The sequence below is a fragment of the Carettochelys insculpta genome, chromosome 9 (assembly GCF_033958435.1).
Source record: "Carettochelys insculpta isolate YL-2023 chromosome 9, ASM3395843v1, whole genome shotgun sequence".
In the NCBI taxonomy this organism is placed as follows: Eukaryota; Metazoa; Chordata; order Testudines; family Carettochelyidae; genus Carettochelys; species Carettochelys insculpta.
The window spans coordinates 50,680,613-50,701,921 of NC_134145.1; the positions used below are offsets into that span (position 1 = coordinate 50,680,613).

The 21,309-nt window shown below is 40.1% G+C and overlaps 1 protein-coding gene across 2 annotated transcripts in view; it reads left to right on the forward strand.

The window, feature by feature from the left end:
• The window catches only part of UCHL5 (ubiquitin C-terminal hydrolase L5), a 38,458-nt gene that overhangs the window by 8,696 nt on the left and 8,453 nt on the right, over nucleotides 1–21,309 (forward strand). Inside the window, exons 3-10 of one of the 2 annotated variants that reach the window (XM_075002719.1) lie at nucleotides 842–947; nucleotides 7,374–7,457; nucleotides 11,831–11,956; nucleotides 12,048–12,109; nucleotides 12,196–12,326; nucleotides 14,861–14,924; nucleotides 15,289–15,391; nucleotides 15,824–15,937. In XM_075002719.1, the coding sequence (XP_074858820.1) occupies nucleotides 12,048–12,109; nucleotides 12,196–12,326; nucleotides 14,861–14,924; nucleotides 15,289–15,391; nucleotides 15,824–15,937 (474 nt within the window). In that variant the 5' untranslated portion in view covers nucleotides 842–947; nucleotides 7,374–7,457; nucleotides 11,831–11,956. The remainder of the gene's footprint in view (nucleotides 1–841; nucleotides 948–7,373; nucleotides 7,458–11,830; nucleotides 11,957–12,047; nucleotides 12,110–12,195; nucleotides 12,327–14,860; nucleotides 14,925–15,288; nucleotides 15,392–15,823; nucleotides 15,938–21,309) is intronic. The other variant, XM_075002718.1, reaches the window with a different exon arrangement.

Sequence of the window (21,309 nt, forward strand, 5' to 3'; positions counted from 1 at the left end):
ACTTCATAGCTGGGTGCACAGAGAGTGGCAGCTGCTGACTGTGGATCCAGCTCTTCAGGCACCAGTGCAGAAGGGTGGCAATAATTTACCATACTATGCCATGTTTCCTTCAGTGCTTCTGGGGTGTTCTGGCTCTGCCTTCAGATTTGGGCTTGTAGCCAGCAGCCTCCACTCTCTAGTTGCTTGGTTCTGAAGGCAGCACCACTGCCAGCAGCAGTGAAAAAATAAGGGTAGCAGTACTGCATCTTGTGCTGCCCTGTCCCCAATATGTGACTCTTCCTCCCAGCTCCTTTTTGGGTTAGGCCCCCTACGTTACAACACTGTGAAATTTCAGTTTTAAATAGTAGAATCGTTATATTTACAATTTTTAAAATCCTATGCCTGTGAAATTGACAAAGATGGATCTTGAATTTGATAGGGCTCTAGGTATTGGTGAAATTGCCTGATGCAGCATGCGGGTAACTGTGTATATCCTGTGTGTGTGGAGGGAAGAGTGCATAAGGTTAATACATACTAGATTTCTTGAATTTGTCAATGTGTATTAGAACAGAACCAAAATGGCACTTAAAGCCCAATTTACCAAGTAATAAGTACACCAAATTTTGACTTTTGGAAAGTGTTATTTGAGTGCAACTCCACCTGGAAATGTGAGTGACATCTCCAAAAATCTCTAATCAGTCAAAGCTAGAGGCCACATCTGGGAATCTAAACCTAATTGACAGTGTTTTGAAGAGAAGAGTTAACTGAGTTGTCTTATGAGATGGTGATAGACTTAAATGCAAAATAGTTTGTACAGTTATTTATCAACACACTTTTTGTGCTTTTGACTTTTATTTTATAGACCAGTTCATGGACTGATTTTCCTCTTCAAGTGGCAGCCAGGAGAAGAGCCAGCAGGCTCTGTTGTTCAGGATTCCAGACTAGACACAATATTTTTTGCTAAACAGGTACAGTAATTTCAGTGACTTCCTTAGATGCCTCACGAAATAGGCTTTTTAAGATAGAAATACAGAAGATAACTAAAGGGTGCAAAAAGGTAACAACTGAACAAGGTATGTTTAGTCAGACAAAATCTTGCCAGCCAAAGAAAAATGAAATTCTTTTGGGAGAAGAAGCTGAAGAGTAATTGAAAATGATGTTTCTGAAAGGTCCTTTCCATGGCATAAAGGATTAATTGGAAGTTTTTTTAAATAGGTCAATGATATTTTGAAACCACTTTCAACAAAAAATTGTGGAGGGGAAATGCTATTTCAGTCCATTAAAATAGAGCTGCTATGCTTAATTTCTCAGGTGCCCTTCAATATAGGAAATATTCAGGTTCTAGAGCCACATTACCTGTTCTGTGTACAAACTTGATCCGAAAGTATGCCATTAATTATTTATATCTGAGATACATAAGGTTTGAAACAGATGATTGAAAATTTATGCTAATGAAACCTGTCTTACATCATTTAAGATATAGTGCACTAATACAGAACTATTCTACCTTTTGCTTTGGCAGGCTGAGCATTGTATATCACTAAGTGACCTAGCAAAGCAAGGAAGAGTGATTCAATCAAATATAAATTTGCTAACCACGAGAAGCTAGTTTAGTAGTTTAGTTTTTTGTTTCTTAAATGCATGACTGGCCTCTCTGGCTCCTTACAGGATGCCCTGCATCTTCCTTCACCCTTTCCCAGGAAAGGGGGTTAGTTTTTTGCCGGGGCTAGAGGGCCAAAGCATTGTGCTTCTCTCTCTCTCTTGCTCTGTCTCTCATCAAAGCAGCTCAAGGGACAAATACAGATTGATTCTGACTGCATTTGCTCAAGCTCAGGGGGAGAAGACCCGAGAATTTACCTTTTGTTTAAAGTGCAAAGATAAAGGAGCCAAGTGGAAGAAACTTGAGGGAAGTAGCAGCAGTGTATCAAAGCAACCAGTACTTTGTAGCTATTTATAATGTTCCTGAGTTGAAATTGGGGGCTGAGGTTCCTCCACTGGCACATAATGGGACAAGTCCTGTTTTGAGATCCAAGTGAAGGGCTGAATTAAAGGACCCAGGACTAGGAGTAAAGACCCTGGTGAGGGCAGATAGGCAGTTACCCTGGAAGGAGTTCATTTTGATTGTGTAGCATGGCCAGAGGGCTGAGCCAGTGGAGATCTACCAGGCAAAGTTGACATCGTGCAGAGGATGCCAGGAGCAGGAATGGACTGTGGTAGCCTTCCCAGCTGCTAGGAGGTGCTCAAGAGCTGCATTTCCTCACTCCATCACAACTTGATATTACAAATAGGGTTGTGAGATGCACTTCCCATCATCAAAGAGCCCCCCTCAGTGTAGAGTGATGTTTACTTCAGTTTCTCATGCATGAAGTCTGGTATACCATCTCAGGCTTGGCAGGATGCTCGGCATCCGTGACATTATCCAAATAAGCCAGGGAGTTATAGGTGCCAAAGGAGATGGAGGCAGATAGCTCATTAAGTAGATGCAGGTACTGTGTACTTAAAGAGACTGCAAATTCAGCATGTCTGTTGAGTAAAAGAAACCAGAAAAGTTATTGGCAGGTACAGAACCCTGAGATGCTCAGGGAGGTCAAAGTCATAAAGGATGCCTTCCCTCAGATGCCAGAAGCTCTGATGGCTGTTAAGGAGACCAGTAACATATGGCTTAATGCTAAGATGAGCTAAGGCTGAGGGGAAATGTGTTAAAGGTATCAGCAATTCAGTGAGGCTTATAGAGTGTGGCAAAAAGTGCAGTTTGATTTGCCGGAACAGCAGCAATATCTGTTACATGATCCTGAGACCTGGCCAAGGAGACTATGATCGTGGATGCTGTTTGCTCTGGATTGAACTGGGGGAGTTAAAATGGAGATGTTGGAGTGACCTGTGTGAAAAAATCACAAACTCTGCTGGTGGCAGGAAGGTGGGGCAAGGCTTAATTGTCTTTGGTTTGGAAAGATGAACTACATAAAAAAGGTTTTGCCCTTGCAAAGATGGACTTGCTGCAGGAGCCTGAAGAATGGGCACAATAAGAAAAAGGTGTCTGATGGCATAAATGCCTGTATGCTGAGTGCATCACACCTGGCTCTGGAAACTGTATGACACAACTGCTCAGCAGACCCATTCACTGGAGGGTGGAGTATGGAATGAAACGATGATCACTGACAAAAGTCATGTATGCGCTATAGATGCCAGGGGGTGGTGATGAAGAGCACACAAGGCGAACATAATGACAGGCTCTACTGGCATGCCTAAGAAAACACAAGTTGGTGGATGTCTTTCTGAGGAAATGAGACCAAGGATTCTAAAAAGGGTTCAGATACAGACCTGAGAGGGAGAACGTGAGAAGTACTGAAGTGAACTTGATACTGTGAAGAAGCTAGCTGAAGGGTTCTGAAGGAAAGGAAGCCTGAATTGCAGAAGTTCTTCTGGCAGAAATAACCAAGAGAAAACCCTGACCAAGCAGGGCACCCAACTGATTAACTCAGGACTACAAAAGCTCCTCAGGCAGAAGCCTGAAACAAAAAACCTTAACGACCAGGCAAGGACTAGTAAAAGGTCTCCAGAGAGAGGGACCTTGGGAAAAATACTCTGAGGGCTTATATACACTGCCGCAGAAGATCAACCCACTCAGGTCAATTTTCTGGAATTTGATTTTGTGCATCTAGTGTGGACATACAAATTTGAGCTTTCAGGAGTTGCATTTGACCGCATATTCTTCACAGGACGTGAGAATTAAGGGAGGCCTAAGGGAGGCGGGTTAACCGAGCATAGGTGCATCAATTTTAGCTACACAATTAGTGTAGCTAAAATTGCATATCTGCGGACAACTTTCTTGGTCTAGTATAGACTAGCCTGAGGAAGCAGGACAAAGAATGTGTAGGAGAGGAGGTCCCTCATGCAGGATTACCCCAACCAGGCTTTCCAGGCTTGCCTTAAAAGGCTGCACAGAAGCAGCCAAGTGAAGCCCAGCAGGCTCACCTAAAAGTAATTGTAGGGCCTGAGCAGGTCCATTCTTGTCTGGGATTAGAGGGCCAAAGAGTTGCTCATTTTTTGGCCCAAAAAGCTCAAGGGACAACCAGAGCTTGGTGCTAGCTGCATTTCCTAGAAAGCACATGACTTAAGCTACGAGTTGAAGGCAAAGGGGCCAGGTAGGAGGAGGCCCAGGATAATAGTAGCAGTGATTTGAAGTGAGTGGTATATGTCTGCTGTTTATAGGGTTCCCATTTTGGAACTTGGAGTGGTATAAACCTCAAGAACAAAACAAGGAATATTTGGAAACCTGAGCAAAGAACTGAATTTTAGCCACACCAATTGTGGTCTGAGAGCCGGGATTGAAAACCCTGATGAGGACAGACATAGGTTTCATTGGATTTGTTACCATGGAAGTGACCCAGCCATGGGATTGTGCCTGTGAAGACCCACCAAGCAAAGTTGGCCGTGTACAAGTTACACCGTGAGAGGGATAGGACTGTGGTACTGCACCCAGCTGCTAGGATGTACATAAGAACTGAGTTTATTTATCCTCTCCACATATGTACACAACTTGCCTCTCAAACATATGTGTTAGTCTGTATCATCACAAAACAAAAAAGCAGTCATAGCACTTTTGAAGACTGACAAAATAATTTAATAGGTGATGAGCTTTCATGGGGCAGACCCACTTCTTCAGGTCTGTTTCCAGATCTGAAGAATCAGGTCTGCCCCACAAAAGCTCATCACCTATTAAATTATTTTGTTAGTCTTTAAAGTGCTACGTGACTTGTCTTTTTGTTTTATGGAGGTATAGCAGAGTAGTTATAGCATTCAGTTTAATATAAATATTCATATTTCCCACAGAATTTACATTATGTTCCTATTTATTCTTGTAAATTATCTGAACTCTTAATCCTATCTTGCAAAGGAGCTTATAGAAATGTATCATAAAGTAGAGCACTGCTATTTTTGTTCCTTTTTTTGTGTCTGTTATAAATTGAGACGATTGTCAGGCATTTGCATTTAAAAAGCTGAGTGGTATTCACATAGATCTAGACACAAGTAGAAAGGTGAGAGAGAAAAGCATACTTAACCTGTTCATTAATTGTCATGACTCCTTTATATCTGTACTTCTGTTACATGCCGATGAAAATTCATCTGTGCTTTGTTCTTATTCCTTTGTCTTCCTTTCAGTCGTCTTTTGCCCTGTTCTAGAGGTCCTCTCATTCTTTGTCCTTTCATAAATCTCATTTTCTCTGCAGTCTATTCAGTCTCATAAAACAATAATCAGACGGGTGTCTGTGTTAGTCTGTATCTGCAAAAACTATGAGAAATCCTGTGGCATGTTACAGATTAACAAGTTTTTTGGAGCATAAGCTTTCGTGGGCAAAGACCAACTTTGTCAGATGAACAAAATTTCCAAAATATCTGTTAGTCTTTAAGGTACCACAGGACTTTTCATTAAACAATATGTCTCCATCTTATAATGCAGGGAGGTAGCTGACAATTACTTAGCTAATGTCTATATTAATGATTGGCTGTGTATTCAGTATTCTGGGTTCTGTTTTCTACCATATTCTCTTGCTTTTTAAATATTCCGGATTACTTGTTTGTTTCTCTGCTTTATGCTTGCTCATATCTTTTCTTTTCCTCCACTAGGATTGATTCTGAAGCATTGCACTTGGTGTTCAACAGCATGTTTCATTTGATTATGTTTAAAGGAACTTTATTAAAATTGAATGCAAATACATTTTGAAAAAGCTAGGAAACTTCAAAGCAAATGCTGAAAGTATGTTAGATTTCCAAGGCTCTTAGTAGTCTTTGAATCCTTATCTGTTAAACGGAAAAAAGAGAAGTCTAGGCTTTTTTGGGGTATTTTCTTACAGATTGTAATGACTGCTTTGGAGTGACTGGCCTACTGGGCAAATATATTTATTGTGTTTCTTTTAAATGGTGAAAAGTAGCTAACATACACTGGTAACTGCTCTTAAAGTGGAGTATATAATTTGGCCACATGATGGCAGCAAATATTTGAAAAATGACATTCATGAAGCAAAAAATATGGCCTGGTAACTTTTTGCTGCTTTGATTTTGTTTGTATTAGACAAGTATTGCAGTAGCTTACCTAAATCAGAGCAATCAATGATATAAGGATATCTGACATTGTTTTCTCATTATTTTGTTTTAAACACTAGAAATTCACATAGGTCTGGGCTGAAATTTAGTGTGACTGGAGAGCTAGTGAAATTATGACTTTCAGGAGAATGAAAGCTGATCCTTAGACGGAGAGGAGGTTTTCGTTTTTGTTCTCTTTTAAAATAAAAAAAGACAACACTTAAAGCTTAAGGAATACCTATTTAACTTGCAATGTTTAAAAATTAGGGGAACGTAAATGTGCATTTAAGAATCAGCCCCATCTTTTGTGGTCTGAGAGCTACCCAATAAGTCCTCCAGCAAAACAAGGGAATACCAGGGCCATTTCTTTCATTTTTATGATTTAAAAAAAAAGTGAGTGTGTCAAGGGGGAGGGTGGGGCAGGGAGAACACATATCGATTGTACATCATAAAGATGCAAAAAAGGGACATAAACCTCTGGTTTTATTTTTTGTTTTGCTTTTCAGGTCATTTAGAACAGCTTGCTATTTTATAAAGTCTTTCCATGGCTTTTTATATTTTTAAAATGTTCCACCAGAGGGTGGAGGGGTGAGCAGATCAAACTTTCCTGGCAACTGGGTAAGACTGCAGTAAGGCAATGGAAACATTAGGTATTAGTGCCCTGTCAGTTCGCATAGTGTCTGAAATAAATAATACAGTCAGAGTTTCAAACATTGTGAGGATCCAAACCTTCTGCTCTCAAATCCCTACATTTTGGCCATCCTTCTTCCTTATGTTCTGTCTCTCAAGAAAAATCAATCTAGATGGAGACCTTGTACTATGTGCTTAGTTTCTCTGCTGAGAACTTTTTATAATGTACTAGGGAATCTTTATTGACAAGAATAATTGTATATCATTATGTGATATTGCTATAATATGGGAACTAAATTAATGTATTCTCTGTGCTAAAAGTCAGTTTGTATCTAAGTTTCCATACATCTAAATTCTTTATAAGATTTAAGAATGTAAACTTTACATGAAAAGATCATAACTCTGAAACTATTATAAAATTTAAATACTATATGACAGTGGAGCAATCTAAAATCAAGCTCTGAATGCTTTTTGAGTCCTTTTACAGAGCATGAATATGTAACGTAGTTATGGGTTAGTAATGGAAATCTAACAGCTACTGTGTGTTTCAGATTAGAGTTTGCATATTTTTCAAATAAATTGAATAGTAGTATGTTTAATATGCATGCTTACTAACATTTTATTATCTTGGTCAGTTTTATATGTACTCATGTTAAATTTGGCCTCCCTGTTATGCCTAGGTATGATATGGTCCTCTATTTGGGGCCTCAGAACTCTGGATGATCTTAGATGCCATTTGAGCTAGGATACCTAGGCACAATGAGGTGAGTTAAGGATACTACTTCAGCCTTAACTCTAAATGTCTTAACGTCTGTGTGTTGTTAAACCAGACCCTTAATTTTATTTTCCGCACACAGTGGTTACATGTGTAGATGCTACCACTAGTGTATCCAATAATCATTAAAGCTGTTGCTGAAAAACACTGTTTTGTCAAGGAAGTTGCTCAAGACTTAGCACAAACATCTTGGCAGAAGTAGACCCGTTTCTTCAAGAGCAACATTTACACAAGTGGCCATGGTGGTGGGTGGACACAGTTATGATGACTTTCCTTTTTTATATTTGGGGGAAGCACCCCAGTAGTCTGAGGAAATTTGTTTTGTTCATGCATCACTCCCATTGACTTATATTGATTGAGGTTCAAGCTCTTTATTTTGTGGGTTTAGTAGTAGTAAATTTGAGCATTGTGATTGTCACAATTTGAGAATTAACCAAAATTAATTATGAAATATTTGCACATGGCACACATGATACAGTCATGGTCATGGAGTGATTGTCTATAATTGAGTATAAATAGAGAGCTTAACTTTGTTCTACAAAGTAAATCAATAAAATTGAGCATGTGTTGAAAATCAACCCAGAAACTCAAGCTGATGCACAAGGCTTGTGCTCACTTATTAATGGTGACTATCTCTAGAAACATGTGACATGAGTGCTGTGAGGTGCGTATTAGCTGCATACTGATTCCGGGTGAACTTGCAATATTGGGTGTACTAGTAAAGACAGAAGCTTGGTACTAGCTTATTTAAAATAGCATTATGCCCTACTGCTGCTATACAACATCAACACAGATACCTGAGTAAAAGGGCAAATATCTGGGGAGACAACCCAGCGAAAGTGGAGACAAGATGAAATAGGATTAGGTAACGTAATATTCCTTTCTTTGTTTGTTTGTTTTTTTTCTTGTATGTCTGGCTGTCAACTGAAGCATTCATTTTCAATTACCATGTTGATTTTCTCAGCCTCCCATTTTCATGCCCTCCCTCGTTCATCTTTCAGTCCTGAATCAACTTTCCTAATCACCAAGCCAGCCATTTGCTCAATCTTGTCTTCACTGCTCCTTTTCACTCTCTTCTCTTCCAGCCCTTCTGAAACATTCAGACCTTTTATGTCTGCTGTAAATCTCCTCTGATTCATAAACTTAGTGTCATCTTAGCCCCTCCTTCCTTCTGGAAACCCAGTGCCACCACCCATAACTCTCTCTTAATATCCACTTCCACTAGCTTAGCATCTTTTGAAGAAAGGTTTGTAATTATTTAGACTTCCTTCATAGCTCTTTTCTGCATCTGTAGTTCTGCTGCCTTCCTGGTTAAGAAGAGTTATTTCTCCATTCACATTGATCCTTGGCCTTCAGTCCCATCTGTGTGCCACTATTTGGCTCCTTTTGTAAAAGCCCTTCATTGTTTTCCTACTGTTTTGCCAACTTCTTTGAAATAGATGTTCCCTTTTTCTCACTTCTCCATAATCACTGAAATTTCTCAGCTGTTTTCCAGTTGCCTCCATTTCCTCATCACTTCATGTTTTAAGATTCCCTGTACCCTCCTTTTTCCAATATTTTTCTCCTTAATCTCTTGCTCTTCGGTTTTCCATTTTACAAGAAGCAGCTGTGGTCTCCCCTCATTCTGAGGTTCTACTGTAGACTTCATCTGTGTCTCCAACTATTTCCACTTCCCTTCTCTTTGTCAACTAAAGTTTATATGTATTCTGTCTTCAGCTGTTGCCTCAACTTCTCCCTTGTAGTCTGGCTTGTGACGTTTTCATTCTACTGTAATTGCTTTCACCACTGTCTACGATTCTTCTTGGTCATTTCTCAGAGCTTCTCCTCCAAACTCAGCATCCTCAACCTTAAGTGCCTTCTACGCATATCATACAGTTTTAAAAATCTTATTCTTCATTATCATTCACAACTGTGTGTGGTTTTCCATGTACTGCCAGTCTACTTCAGTGTCTCTTGATGATTTAACTCCCATTCCTACTTTCTTAGTTGAAGGATACAATGCTTGTCTCATGGGCTCCATCCCTTAGCTTATCTGTATAACCGAGCATCTAGATGGTCTATGTAAATATGTTGCTATCATTGTGTCCTAATTCTTCTATTGCATCCCATTGTCCTATACCTACTTACTGCATCTTTTTTCAATTTTAACTGTATTTTCTTTGAAGCAAAAGCTGGCTTACTGATTATTTGTTCAGTGCTTAGATTGGGACTCCAATCTTAATGGGTAGCTTCTGGGCATTAACAATACAAATCAATTAATTATATCTGGCATGGTGTACAACATTAGAATAGCAAGTCATGTTTAAAAAAAAAAAGGGAGGGTTGTTTTGAGGTTCTTTCTAGGAGGTGGGAGTGGGGGCAAGGAAAATGAGAAGAGGGTTGAAGGAATCAAAGAATCGGTGTATTCAGTAAGCTAAGTAACTTTCCATCCTGACTTCATCCTCCATACCAAGATGGCCATATTTAATGTGTGTAACTTGTTATTCCCAATAACTTTTGTCTTGCTGCCTCCCTCCATTGCACATTTTGAGACAAGTTGTAACACTGCACCGTTAGTAGAAGAGCCCTATAATCTCCAAGAATATAATTCCATATTTTCCATTAAATAGCAGGCCCATGTTAACATTATTTCCTATATGCAAAACTATGCATGGGCTTGATGGGAGACAAGACTAAATATATATTTTAGCTCAGTAATATGGACGCATTCCAGTTTTCCAGTGACACACTTATTTCTGGAAAACTCAAAGGTAGTATCAGATCATGGAGCAATAAACTCCATTACGTAAAGTGCAAATAAAACACTTTCTAGCACTCTGGGCGACTTGTAGATTTTGTTTTGTTTTCCCTGATTGTGTCAAAGAAAAGGTGTCAGTCTGTTCTGACCTGCTTTGACTAGAAACAGATGTTGTCTGTTCACTTTTTTTGTTGGAAGTGGTTTCATGTTTACAGCCCTGAAATATATTGCAAATGGTTGATATATAATTAACCTCTTACATTGTGATCTTTTAAAATGTGTGTAAACTTTTATATTGGATGTTACTTGCAGACTGGAAAGTCTTTTTAAATTTTTCCTGGCCTGTGAACTTACTGATTGGAACAGCTAACAATCATTCCTCATAGCACTGCACATAGTCCCACACCAATACAACATAATTCCTTGTCCAAATTCTGTTTTTAATTGCATCTCTGTTAACTCCATTAATTTCAGTGAAGTCACACAACGATAACTAAGGGCAGAATATGGTCCATACCTTTTATAACTTTTGAAAATGCAGGTTTCACTCTGCCTTCTGGTTTCCCATATTTTACTTCCCTTTTTTAAAAAAAATTAAGACTAACAGTAAGGCTTTGACTTAGTTTTTTTTAAATATTGTAGAATATTGATAGAATATTGAATTGATAGACTATTATACTAAAATATCCTACAAGGTAAATTCATGCTGGTACTCTTACCTTAAGTGGCTTGAATTTTTTGGTATAGTAGTTTGTGTAACAGTCTCACTTTTTGAAAATATACTCAGTATGAAGGAAAATAAGTGTTCTATAAAATGAGTAGAAAACCAAAATCTTTCAGGTGAAGTTTTATGAAATGTGTATAACACCAAACGGATCTGACTGTGAGACTGCTTCTAATATATTTACTAATTTTTCTGATAGGGCCATCTTATGTATTTGCCCAATGGCATGCCTTCTTTTAAAAATTGATATTTTGGTAATCTTTTTCCCTGTTATTCAATGAACAGTACAATTAGATTGAGATCAATAACATTTTTAATGGAGACATGGAAATGCTGTTGTAGAAAACTGAAGTAGTAACAGCCATGTTCAAGTAGTGTTTTTGCTGTCTTACCTTACTCTGCCAGTGGTCCCACTGCAATCAAGAAAGGTACTAGTCAGCCTGAGTAAGGATGAAGCACTCAATCGTTAGTAGAATAAGTATATGTCTTAAAAGTAAGCAAAAGATACTTTGCAGTTTAGCTGTCAGTGACATGACTACGTCTTGCTTGGTCAAGCTGTGGTATTTAGTCTGTTTTAACTGTTCTTTTAGTTGGCAAGTGGGTTGGGGGAATAACAGGGTGTTTCTAACATATTTACTTTGAATAATTGCCCCTTTGTCTATTTTGCAAGTTGTTCCTGTACAACCATCATCCAGCATCACCTGGTTTATCATCTGTAGCAGTGGCTTCTATATCTGTCCAGGCTGGTAGTCTTGCTTTTAGGCTGAAATTTTGTAACCTAAATCAGAGCCAAGTAAGCAGTGAAAAATAAGGGCTTAAAAAGTAAGAACTGGCCAACATCAAATCTTTTTATGTCATCCCTTGTTATGAAATGTTCCTCATTTTCCAAATCTTTTTCTAGGTAATAAACAATGCTTGCGCTACTCAAGCAATAGTAAGCGTGCTATTAAACTGTATCCATCAAGATATCCACCTAGGAGACACGCTATCAGAATTTAAAGAATTTTCACAAAGTTTTGATGCTGCGGTAAGTGCAACTAACTTTTGTGCTTAGTGCACACTGGTTTGACCAACTAGTTTATGTCTTTACCTTTTATTTATTTCTTAATGCATTTTAGATGAAAGGTTTGGCACTAAGCAACTCTGAAGTGATTCGGCAGGTTCACAATAGTTTTGCCAGGTAACAAAAGTTGTGCATTTTAAAAATCGTACAAAATACAGAAACCTTTTGTCTTTCACTTCAGCATTTTCTCTGTTACTGTTTAGACAACAAATGTTTGAGTTTGATGCAAAATCATCAGCGAAAGAAGAAGATGCATTTCACTTTGTAAGCTATGTTCCTGTTAATGGAAGGCTATATGAACTAGACGGACTAAGGGAAGGACCAATTGATTTAGGTAAGTTAAGTTCACTGTGGCTACTTTAAACATTGTACCATGTTGCATTTTTAACAAGTTTTGGGGGCTATATGTAACCAAAGCAAATTGTTGTTTTGAGGTAACACAGATTGTTCTAGTTAATACTTTTTGATCTTTCATTGAGAGACTTATTCAGACAGTGTATTGAAACTGGACTATACTTTTTTTATTCAGATTTTTGCCCCAGGTCTCCTTTCAACCAGTTTTGTGATGTCAGAATAATAGAATTCTGATATTCATTCAGTATTTTAGTACTGTGACACAAGCAACTGGTATGAAGAAAGAGAGTCTGATAATGCTAGGTCAAGTAGTTAAATCTACTATTTTAATTACAGTTAAAATGTAATTATCTAGCAGATGTCTCCTCTAATTTTTAAGATTTGCAAAGTCTTACTTGGTATTAAGTTAGCTCTCTTTCACCTGGAATGGTTTGTTTTACCATTTCTTTCTTCATGTTGCCTTTGAACTCCTTTCTGTATTCTGTCAAACATATTAGTCATATCTGCAATCCTAATTTTATGAGAATAGAAGTATTACTACTTGGGACTAAATTAGTGCTTAATTTGCTTCTTGTAATATGTATTATGATAAACTAATAGCGTAAATGCATCATAAAGAAGTGGATTTCTCTCACAGTTTCTCAAATGTTAAGACAAATGTGAAAGATTATTATTTCAGTTTAATGCATTTTGAAGTATTCGGATCGCTTTAAAGAAAACTTTCCTACCAAACAGTGGCCCTTATGCAATCATACCTGCATGTCAATACCACTGAAATGCATGGGCTCTCTGCAGGCATGAGGGTCTGTTGGTATGAGAGCTGATTGCGGGATTGTGATATATGTATAAAGCAACAGCTCACCTCATTGCTAATAGCAAAATAGTAGTAGTAGTATAGCAAAATATAGAATTTAAAAGCATGTTGTGCAGCAGTTTAGTACTGGGAATAAAGACCATTGTATATGATAAAAAGGGGGAATTTTGTTCTCTTTGATATACTCCTCTTTGAAAGAAGTGTAGATCAGAATGCTGCAAGGAACTGTTAATGTACATGTTAGTTGGCTAAGAATTAAATGTCCATGTAGTCTATTCCTTAGTGTTTCATCTTCAAGTTATAAGTTTTGGGGTGGAACCCTCCAAAATTTATAGAACAGGATGGAAGAATGGATGATCATAACGATGTAAAGACTACCAATATCTAAATTTCTGGCAGAAATGACTGGATGGGGGAAAAAAATCAAAATTCTATACACATGATCTGACTCTTTTTTCCCCCCAGTCCCTTCACCTGCATAACTTGGAAGGCCAGATTTCTACCTTTGCACTCCCACAGAGACTTGTGTCTCTCCTGCCCCCTGGCAGCAGCAGAGGGGAGTTGGACATGTCAGGACCCCCTTGGGATTGTTATGTAATATAAGCTATGACCCCACTCAACCTGTTTTCCCTGCCAGCTTGGACCCCCAGCACCCTGTCTTGTTGAATCAGACATATTAGTCGGCTGCAACACAGATGGACAGTTTTGGGCCATACCCACAAGGCTGCAGATCTTAACTGAAAATCGCACAGCAAGAGAAATGTCTCCAGCACTCAGATACTCTGCCCCCTCTAGGAGCTGGACCCTAGATAAATTGGTCCCATGCCATATAAGGTCTATACAGCACAAACGTGAATTTCACCCTTTTCCTCAATTCCTCATCTCCCCACTCCCCATCACAATTACTTACACTGTTTATTAAGAAACAGTAGATTAATAAAATTACTTTTGATTATTAATTATAAAAGGTAGGATTTAAGTGGTCGTAAGATATAGCACACAGAACAATACACAGGCTACTAAACAAAATAAACCAGAATATGCAAGCTAAGGTTAATGTGCTAAAGAAACTAATTATATGTAATATCTCACCCTCAACATTCTTCTAATAAGCTTCTCTCACAGACAGGAAAGTCTTCCAGTCTAGGCCCATTTTTTTCCTCAGTTCAGTCTTACGGTATGTCTACACTTATGGTGGTGGTCAGTTTGCCACGATCGATCTGTCCAGGCTCAGCCAACTCTGGTACTACTCCACGCTATCATATGGAGCAAGGGATGTCGGCCCAAACCTGAAGAACTTCAGTCTACACGGGGCAGGAAGTTGATCCTGATATGTTGATTTTACCTATAAATGCATATCTGGGGTTAGCTTTCTGTCCTTGTGTAGACCAAACCCAAGATGTTATTAGGAGATGGGGTATGGGAGTAAATAGGGAGTCTGATGGCTTATGTCTTGGTAAGAGCGACCACCCCCTCCTTCCAAGTTCACAAGAAAAACAGTTCTGCTCCTAGATAGTTATCCTGAGTTTTAGGCATTTAAGTTCCTTAAATATGATGAATATCCCTCACTTAACATGACTACGTTAGTAATACAGGTTTATACTTCATATTTCTAACTTCAAATACAGGAATGATACATAAAAATGTATCATTCAGTAGACTGAAAACTGACTTTTTACCTTTTGATGTATCCTGTACAGGTGCCTGTAATCAAGATGATTGGATCAGTGCTGTCAGGCCTGTTATAGAGAAACGAATACAAAAGTAAATGTCACGTTTTTTTAATGAACATACATGTAGCACTTTTATTGTGAAAGAACCAATTCCTTGTATGTTGAAAATAGTTAAGTTAAATTATATAAGCAGAAAAGTTGAACATTTAAGCTCAGGTGGAGAAAACAAACTTTGCATAAGTGCTGAAAAAAGTACTATTGGACTAATTACAACTATTTCATAATTTAATATCTTTTTGGTAAAATGTGTTAGTATTTGGGTTATTTTATTTTTACAATTAAAGAACCATAGAGGATGTTTTATTTTTATGATTTTATGGTTTGTGGTTTTTGGTGTTTTTGCAGCTGCTGTGCAAATTATTAGAATTATGAAAACTGTGTTCTTGTCTTTTTAGATATAGTGAAGGAGAGATAAGATTTAACCTTATGGCCATTGTGTCTGACAGAAAAATGATATATGAGCAGAAAATAACAGAATTACAGCAACAACTTTCAGAGGTAGGTTATGATATTGAAATAATGCAGTAGTTCATACCACCGTCCATCTTCTAATAATCTTTTTTAACAAAAAAACTTATAATCAGTATTTATTTTGCAACTAATCCTTTTATTTCTGCCCCATAAAGGGCAGGTTGGGAAAGAAAACCCAGCTCTCGCAGTGATTTTACTCCACAAAAGAAAAATTGACGGAAGCTAAGAAATCTGCAATAGACTTCATGTTGCTGTTGATTTTAAATGGAAGATGCTCGGCTATTTTGTTAATAGACAGCTATGTATAACCTTAAGCTAGAATTACACAAGATACTACTGATATCACAATTCTGAGTAAAAGACTTTAAATCTTAATTTAGGTAATAGCAATATAAACACAGTATGGATCAGACTTCCATAAAATTCCAATTTTGTGTGATTCATTTTATTTTCTTTAAGGAAGAGCCAATGGATACAGATCAAAGTGGTAACATGTTAAGTTCTGTTCAGTCCGAAGTTGCAAAATATCAGATGTTAATTGAAGAGGAGAACCAAAAACTAAAAAGATACAAGGTATGTGTGGTATGTTTTTGTTTTGTTCTTCATAATAAAACTCTCAAAAAAATTGTAATGAAGAACCAGCTTGATGTGAGGCTTGGAAACAATGCCGGTCCCATGCTGCTTCTCATCAAGGCACTTCTCATCACTGGACTACATTATTCACACTTATCACGTAGTTACTCCTGAATTATTGGTTTGTCCACTCACCATCTTTTTTCTAGATTCCAGGGAAAGTGATATTTTTAATTACTCTCTTTATTTGAATCATAAAATGATTGCATTTTCTGATGTATAGTCTCTGAAGTCACTGCTATTCTGGTACCTCTTAAAATTTGAGTATGTGTATGTACAAAATCAATCAGACAGAACTTATAACTAATGAAGTGTAGAACTCTCAGAAAGAGACAGTTGCGCGTGCCTCAAGACGTTCTAACTACATTTATAAATAATTCTGCTGTATAGCAGCATTTTCCAATTTCTCAGAATTTGTCCTTTTTGGATGGGGGATGGGCATCCCTCTGAACTCTTTTTTTCCACCTTTCTTTGTTATAAGGGTATGTTAATGAAGAACATTGATACCCAGCTGATGACATGTCTATACTGGAGTGACAGTGAACTACAGAAAAATGAAAGGACTTAGCTGTTTGTTTTACGTTTCCTTTTATGCATCAGTATGTATTTGTAATCTCTGAATATGTCAGAAAAGGCTTGGAGGTTTTTATTGTCTTTAAATTAGGTACCGATGACACTGTACACTGTTTAGAAATGACCAGAGCGTATTTTTATTAGTTTTTTGAAGTCCATCTCCTAGTTGTTGGTTGATTGAATGCATTTCATTGCATTTGTAGAACTGACAAATAGGGAAATACTTGGGATATGTCTGCAGGGCATTTAGACACCCATGGCAGACTTGGACTTGGGTCAGTTTTAGCCAGTGAGGCAGATATTCAGGATTGGGCTATAATCTGGTTTCCAGTACTCAGCAAGATGAGAGGATACCAGAGTCTATCCCCAAGCCCAAATATCTGCACCAGTAATTAAAACAGCCTGTGAGTCTGAATAAACTGGCACAGAGAGGCCGTGTGTTTTTAATTACTGTGTAGTTATACTCTTGTTGATCAACATTTGGAGCCAGTCACCATTGATTTGTGAGGATATAAAAGAAACAACAAATAAGCAGCTATCTCCATTGTTTTTTAAAGTACAATATGCACACTGTGAAATGTTTAAAGAAACGGGAGAATGAGTTGGTTAACCATATAGGTTTTTCCCATATGTACTCTCTGATTTAAATATGCAGGTCACCATCGGGGAGATATTCCAAAAGCTTTTTAGGAAGTGCATATCTGTACAGGATACAGTAATTTATTTTGGAAAGCTTATTTTGCTAGTTCCCTGAAGATACATTTTTTTGACATCTTCAACATCTAGACTTCAGTAAGGCACTTTATACAGTCTTGTGTGATCTTCTTAAGAATAAACTGGGCAAATACAACTTAATGGAGTTTCGCAGGGATCTGTTTTGGGACTGGTACTGTTCAACATCTTCATCAATGATTTAGATATTGGCATAGAGTGTACACTTAGCAAATTTGCAGATGATACCACACTGGGAGGGATTGCAATTTCTTTGGAGGATAGGGTCATAATTCAAAATGATCTGGACAAACTGGAGAAGTGGGTCAAGGTAAATAGGATGAAGTTTAGTAAGGACAAATGCAAAGTACTCCACTTGGGAAGAAACAGTTTCACACATACAGACTGGGAAGCGACTGTCTTGCAAGGAGTACTGCAGAAAAGGGATCTAGGGGTCATAGTGGACCACAAGCTAAATTGTTGCAAGAAAAGCAAACATGATTCTGGGATGCATTAACAGGAGTATTGTGATTAAGTCATTCTTCTGCTCTGCACTGATTAGGCCTCAATTGGCATATTGTGTCCAGTTTTGGGCACCACATTTCAAAAGGGATGTGGAGAAACTGGAGAAGGTCCAGAGAAGAGCAACAACAATGATTAAAGGTGTAGAGAACATCAGCTATGAGGAAAGAATGAAAAATTTGGCTTGTTTAGTTTAGAAAAGAGAAGACTGAGAGAGGATATGATAGCAGTTTACAGGTAATTAAGAGCGTTACAAGGAGGAGGGAGAAAAGTTGTTCTTCTTCGAGTGGTCCCCGTGGGTGCTCCACAGTAGGTGTCGGGCTCGCCCCGGCGCCGTAGCTCGGAAATTCTTCAGCAGTCTCTGTCGGGTCACGCATGCGCCAATGCGCGTCGGCTCTTTGCGCGCTTACGGTCACGTGCGCAATCCGGTCCCCGCCAGTTCCTTCTCAACCGCCAACGGCTGCAGACAGAATCCTCTCCGGCTCCAACGCCCGAGACAGATAAATCTTATTTTATTTCTCGTGTTAATAGTTTTAATAGTTCATAGTTAGCAGTTCTATAGTTGTTATAGTTTAGTTACCTGGTTACAGTTCGTTTAAAAGTTAGACTATCTTAAAGACTGCAGCGTCCGCCTCCGGGCGGGCCCGCTAGTTTTGTTTGTCAAGCCTCCAGAGGCCAATGGTTGTTATCGTCATCTAACAGACTGCTAAGTGTGCTCTTAGCACCTAAGGATTCACAGAGTTGAGCTTTAACAATGTCATCCCCCGGCTTTAAGAAGTGTGAATCTTGCCGGGAGGCCATGCCTGCTTCGGATGGCCATAGCAGATGCATACGGTGCCTCGGGGAGACACACGTTCCCCAGAAGTGCTCCCATTGTTCCAAGTTGACTAATAGAGCTAGGAAAGATAGGGAAATGAGGTTGAAGATGCTGCTATTTGACCGAGCACTTCAACCTGCCTCATCAGAGACAATGCATGCGGAGGGCTCTTCAGGATCGCACAAGAGGAAGGCTGCCTCTTTGACCTCCTCTGTGCAGAAGAAAAGAAGAGCTTTGCCTACTCGATCCCTGCCCGTTACTTCTGGGAGCGGGACGAGTGCAACGAAGGGCCCGCGCACGCTGGCTTCCTCCGCTGGTAAAGCCGCGGCGCATGTAACCGCTCAAGGGCCTACAGCTACTGGGGAGACGGCACCGAGAGCCGTGCAGGCACTGGACAGACCGGCACCGGCTACTGCGGCACCGAGTGAGGCTCCCTCAGAGGCACCGAGGACGACGGCACTGAGGACGATGGCACTGGGAGCAGTGGAAATCAGCATGACACCTGCTACGGTACCAAGCTCACCGATAAGACCACCTGAGAGGGCAAAGGCTAAAACAAAAACCAGGCACCGCAGCCCCTCCCCTGAGGTAATTGCGCTGCCTCTGTCACCACGATCACCACCGGAGATTCGACGGGCAGTAACACCTTCAGCCTGCCACAGACGTCCATCTCCTTTTCTTCGGAGTCCATCTCAAGGGGCTGCACGCTTCTTTCCATCATCTAGCAGAGATCCCTATGAGTATTCCCACAGAGGCTCTCCCCATATGTCAGTATCATCTCAACGGTCTCAACATTCCCTGCACCACCCTTACATCTTTGGGTCATGGTCCAGGTCCCCATCACCGGGCCCCTGTCCCTGTTGCTACGACCGCCATCATTATGCAGGGCGTCAGCATAGGAGGTCAACGTCTCACCGTGGATCTCCGTCAACTCCCCCTCAACGCCACAGTGTACAGCTTCCACCTGGGGGAACACCACAAGTCCCCCAATCAGAGGCTGGGTCTAAAGACATTGAACCCCACCTTGAAGTTTCAAAAAGACAATCACACCAATACAGCCAGGATCCAGAGGAATTGGAGGAGAGATACTATAGTGATGCCTCCTCATCCTCGCCAGACGAGGCGGTGGTTCCTGCAGACATTTCTCCTCCAGATGACCTGAAACAGTTCCAGGAGCTGTTCAGAAGAGTAGCTCAATCCCAAGATATTCAAGTGGCGGAGGTGCAGGAGAAACACCACAGACTCCTTAAAAATCTCAGGCCCCCATCCTCTTCTAAAATAGCTATTCCTCTGGACGATGCAATCATGGAGGCAGCCACTAATATGTGTCAAACTCCGGCATCCACTCCTCCTACCAACAAAAGGGCAGACAAAAAGTACTTCGTCCCTGCGAAAGGTATGGAATTTCTCTTTAGTCATCCACAGCCAAACTCGCTAGTGGTTGAATTGTCTCAACACAGGTCCAAATCGTCCCAGTACAAATCTGGGGGACTGGACAAGGATATAAAGAAGCTGGATCTCCTAGGTAGAAAAGCCTACTCCTCATCCACTCTGTTGCTCCGCATGGCCAACTATGCTGCTCATTTGTCGAACCACAATTTCGACAGCTACTCCAAGCTTACTGCCCTCATGGACTTCCTTCCGGAGGATAAAAGGCCGATTCTTAAGGCAATTGTACAAGAGGGCTATGCGGCTTCTCGAGCGGGCGTCCAGATTGCATTGGATGTGGCGGACACAGCGGCCCGCGCCGTAGCCACTGCGGTGGTAATGCGGAGGGAGTCATGGCTTCACACATCCGGCATTCTAAAGGACTTACAAGTCAAAATTGCAGACCTCCCCTTCGACAAAACAAAATTGTTTGCCGAATCAACCGACTCAGTCCTACACTCGAGCAAAGACTCCAGAGCGACACTTCGGACTTTGGGAATATATACCCCACCGTTCAAAAGGAAGAAGTTTTTATCCTCAACAACGCCGTTATGGTTACCAACAGCAGCGTACCCAATTTCAACGGGGGTATGATCAGGGACGTCATCAACAAACACATTATAAGGGCCCTAGGCGTCGACCTCAGCAGGGCAACGCCTCCGCAGGGCAAAGTACAAGGCAGCAGGTTTGACGGGTATGTCAAGGGTCGTGAAGCCAAGACCGTATCTCAGTGCCAATCTCAGTACATGTTCCATCACCGACTCAACCCATTTTACCCACAATGGAAAAGCATCACTTCGGACAAGTGGGTATTGGAGATTGTAAACATGGGATACACGATCCCCTTCCAGTCATTACCTCCACCAAATCCTCCCACCGCACCCCTCCTCAGAGACCCCCTCTCACCTACTGGAATTAAGGCGGGAGGTGGACCACCCCCTATTCATAGGGGCGGTGGAGAGAGTACCGGAGCAATTTCAAGGCAAAGGTTTCTACTCCAGGTACTTCCTGACGGAAAAGAAGACAGGAGGGTGGAGGCCCATTTTGGATCTACACGCACTAAACCAGTATCTACGCAAACAGTGCTTCAAGATGACTACGATGGCTTCAATAATCACGGCACTAGACGACAGCGATTGATTTGCAGCCCTCGATTTACAGGATGCATATTTTCATATCGCAATTCATCCAGCCCACAGGCGCTTCCTCCGGTTCGTTGTTGGCACAGATCATTTTCACTACAGAGTCCTTCCATTCGGCC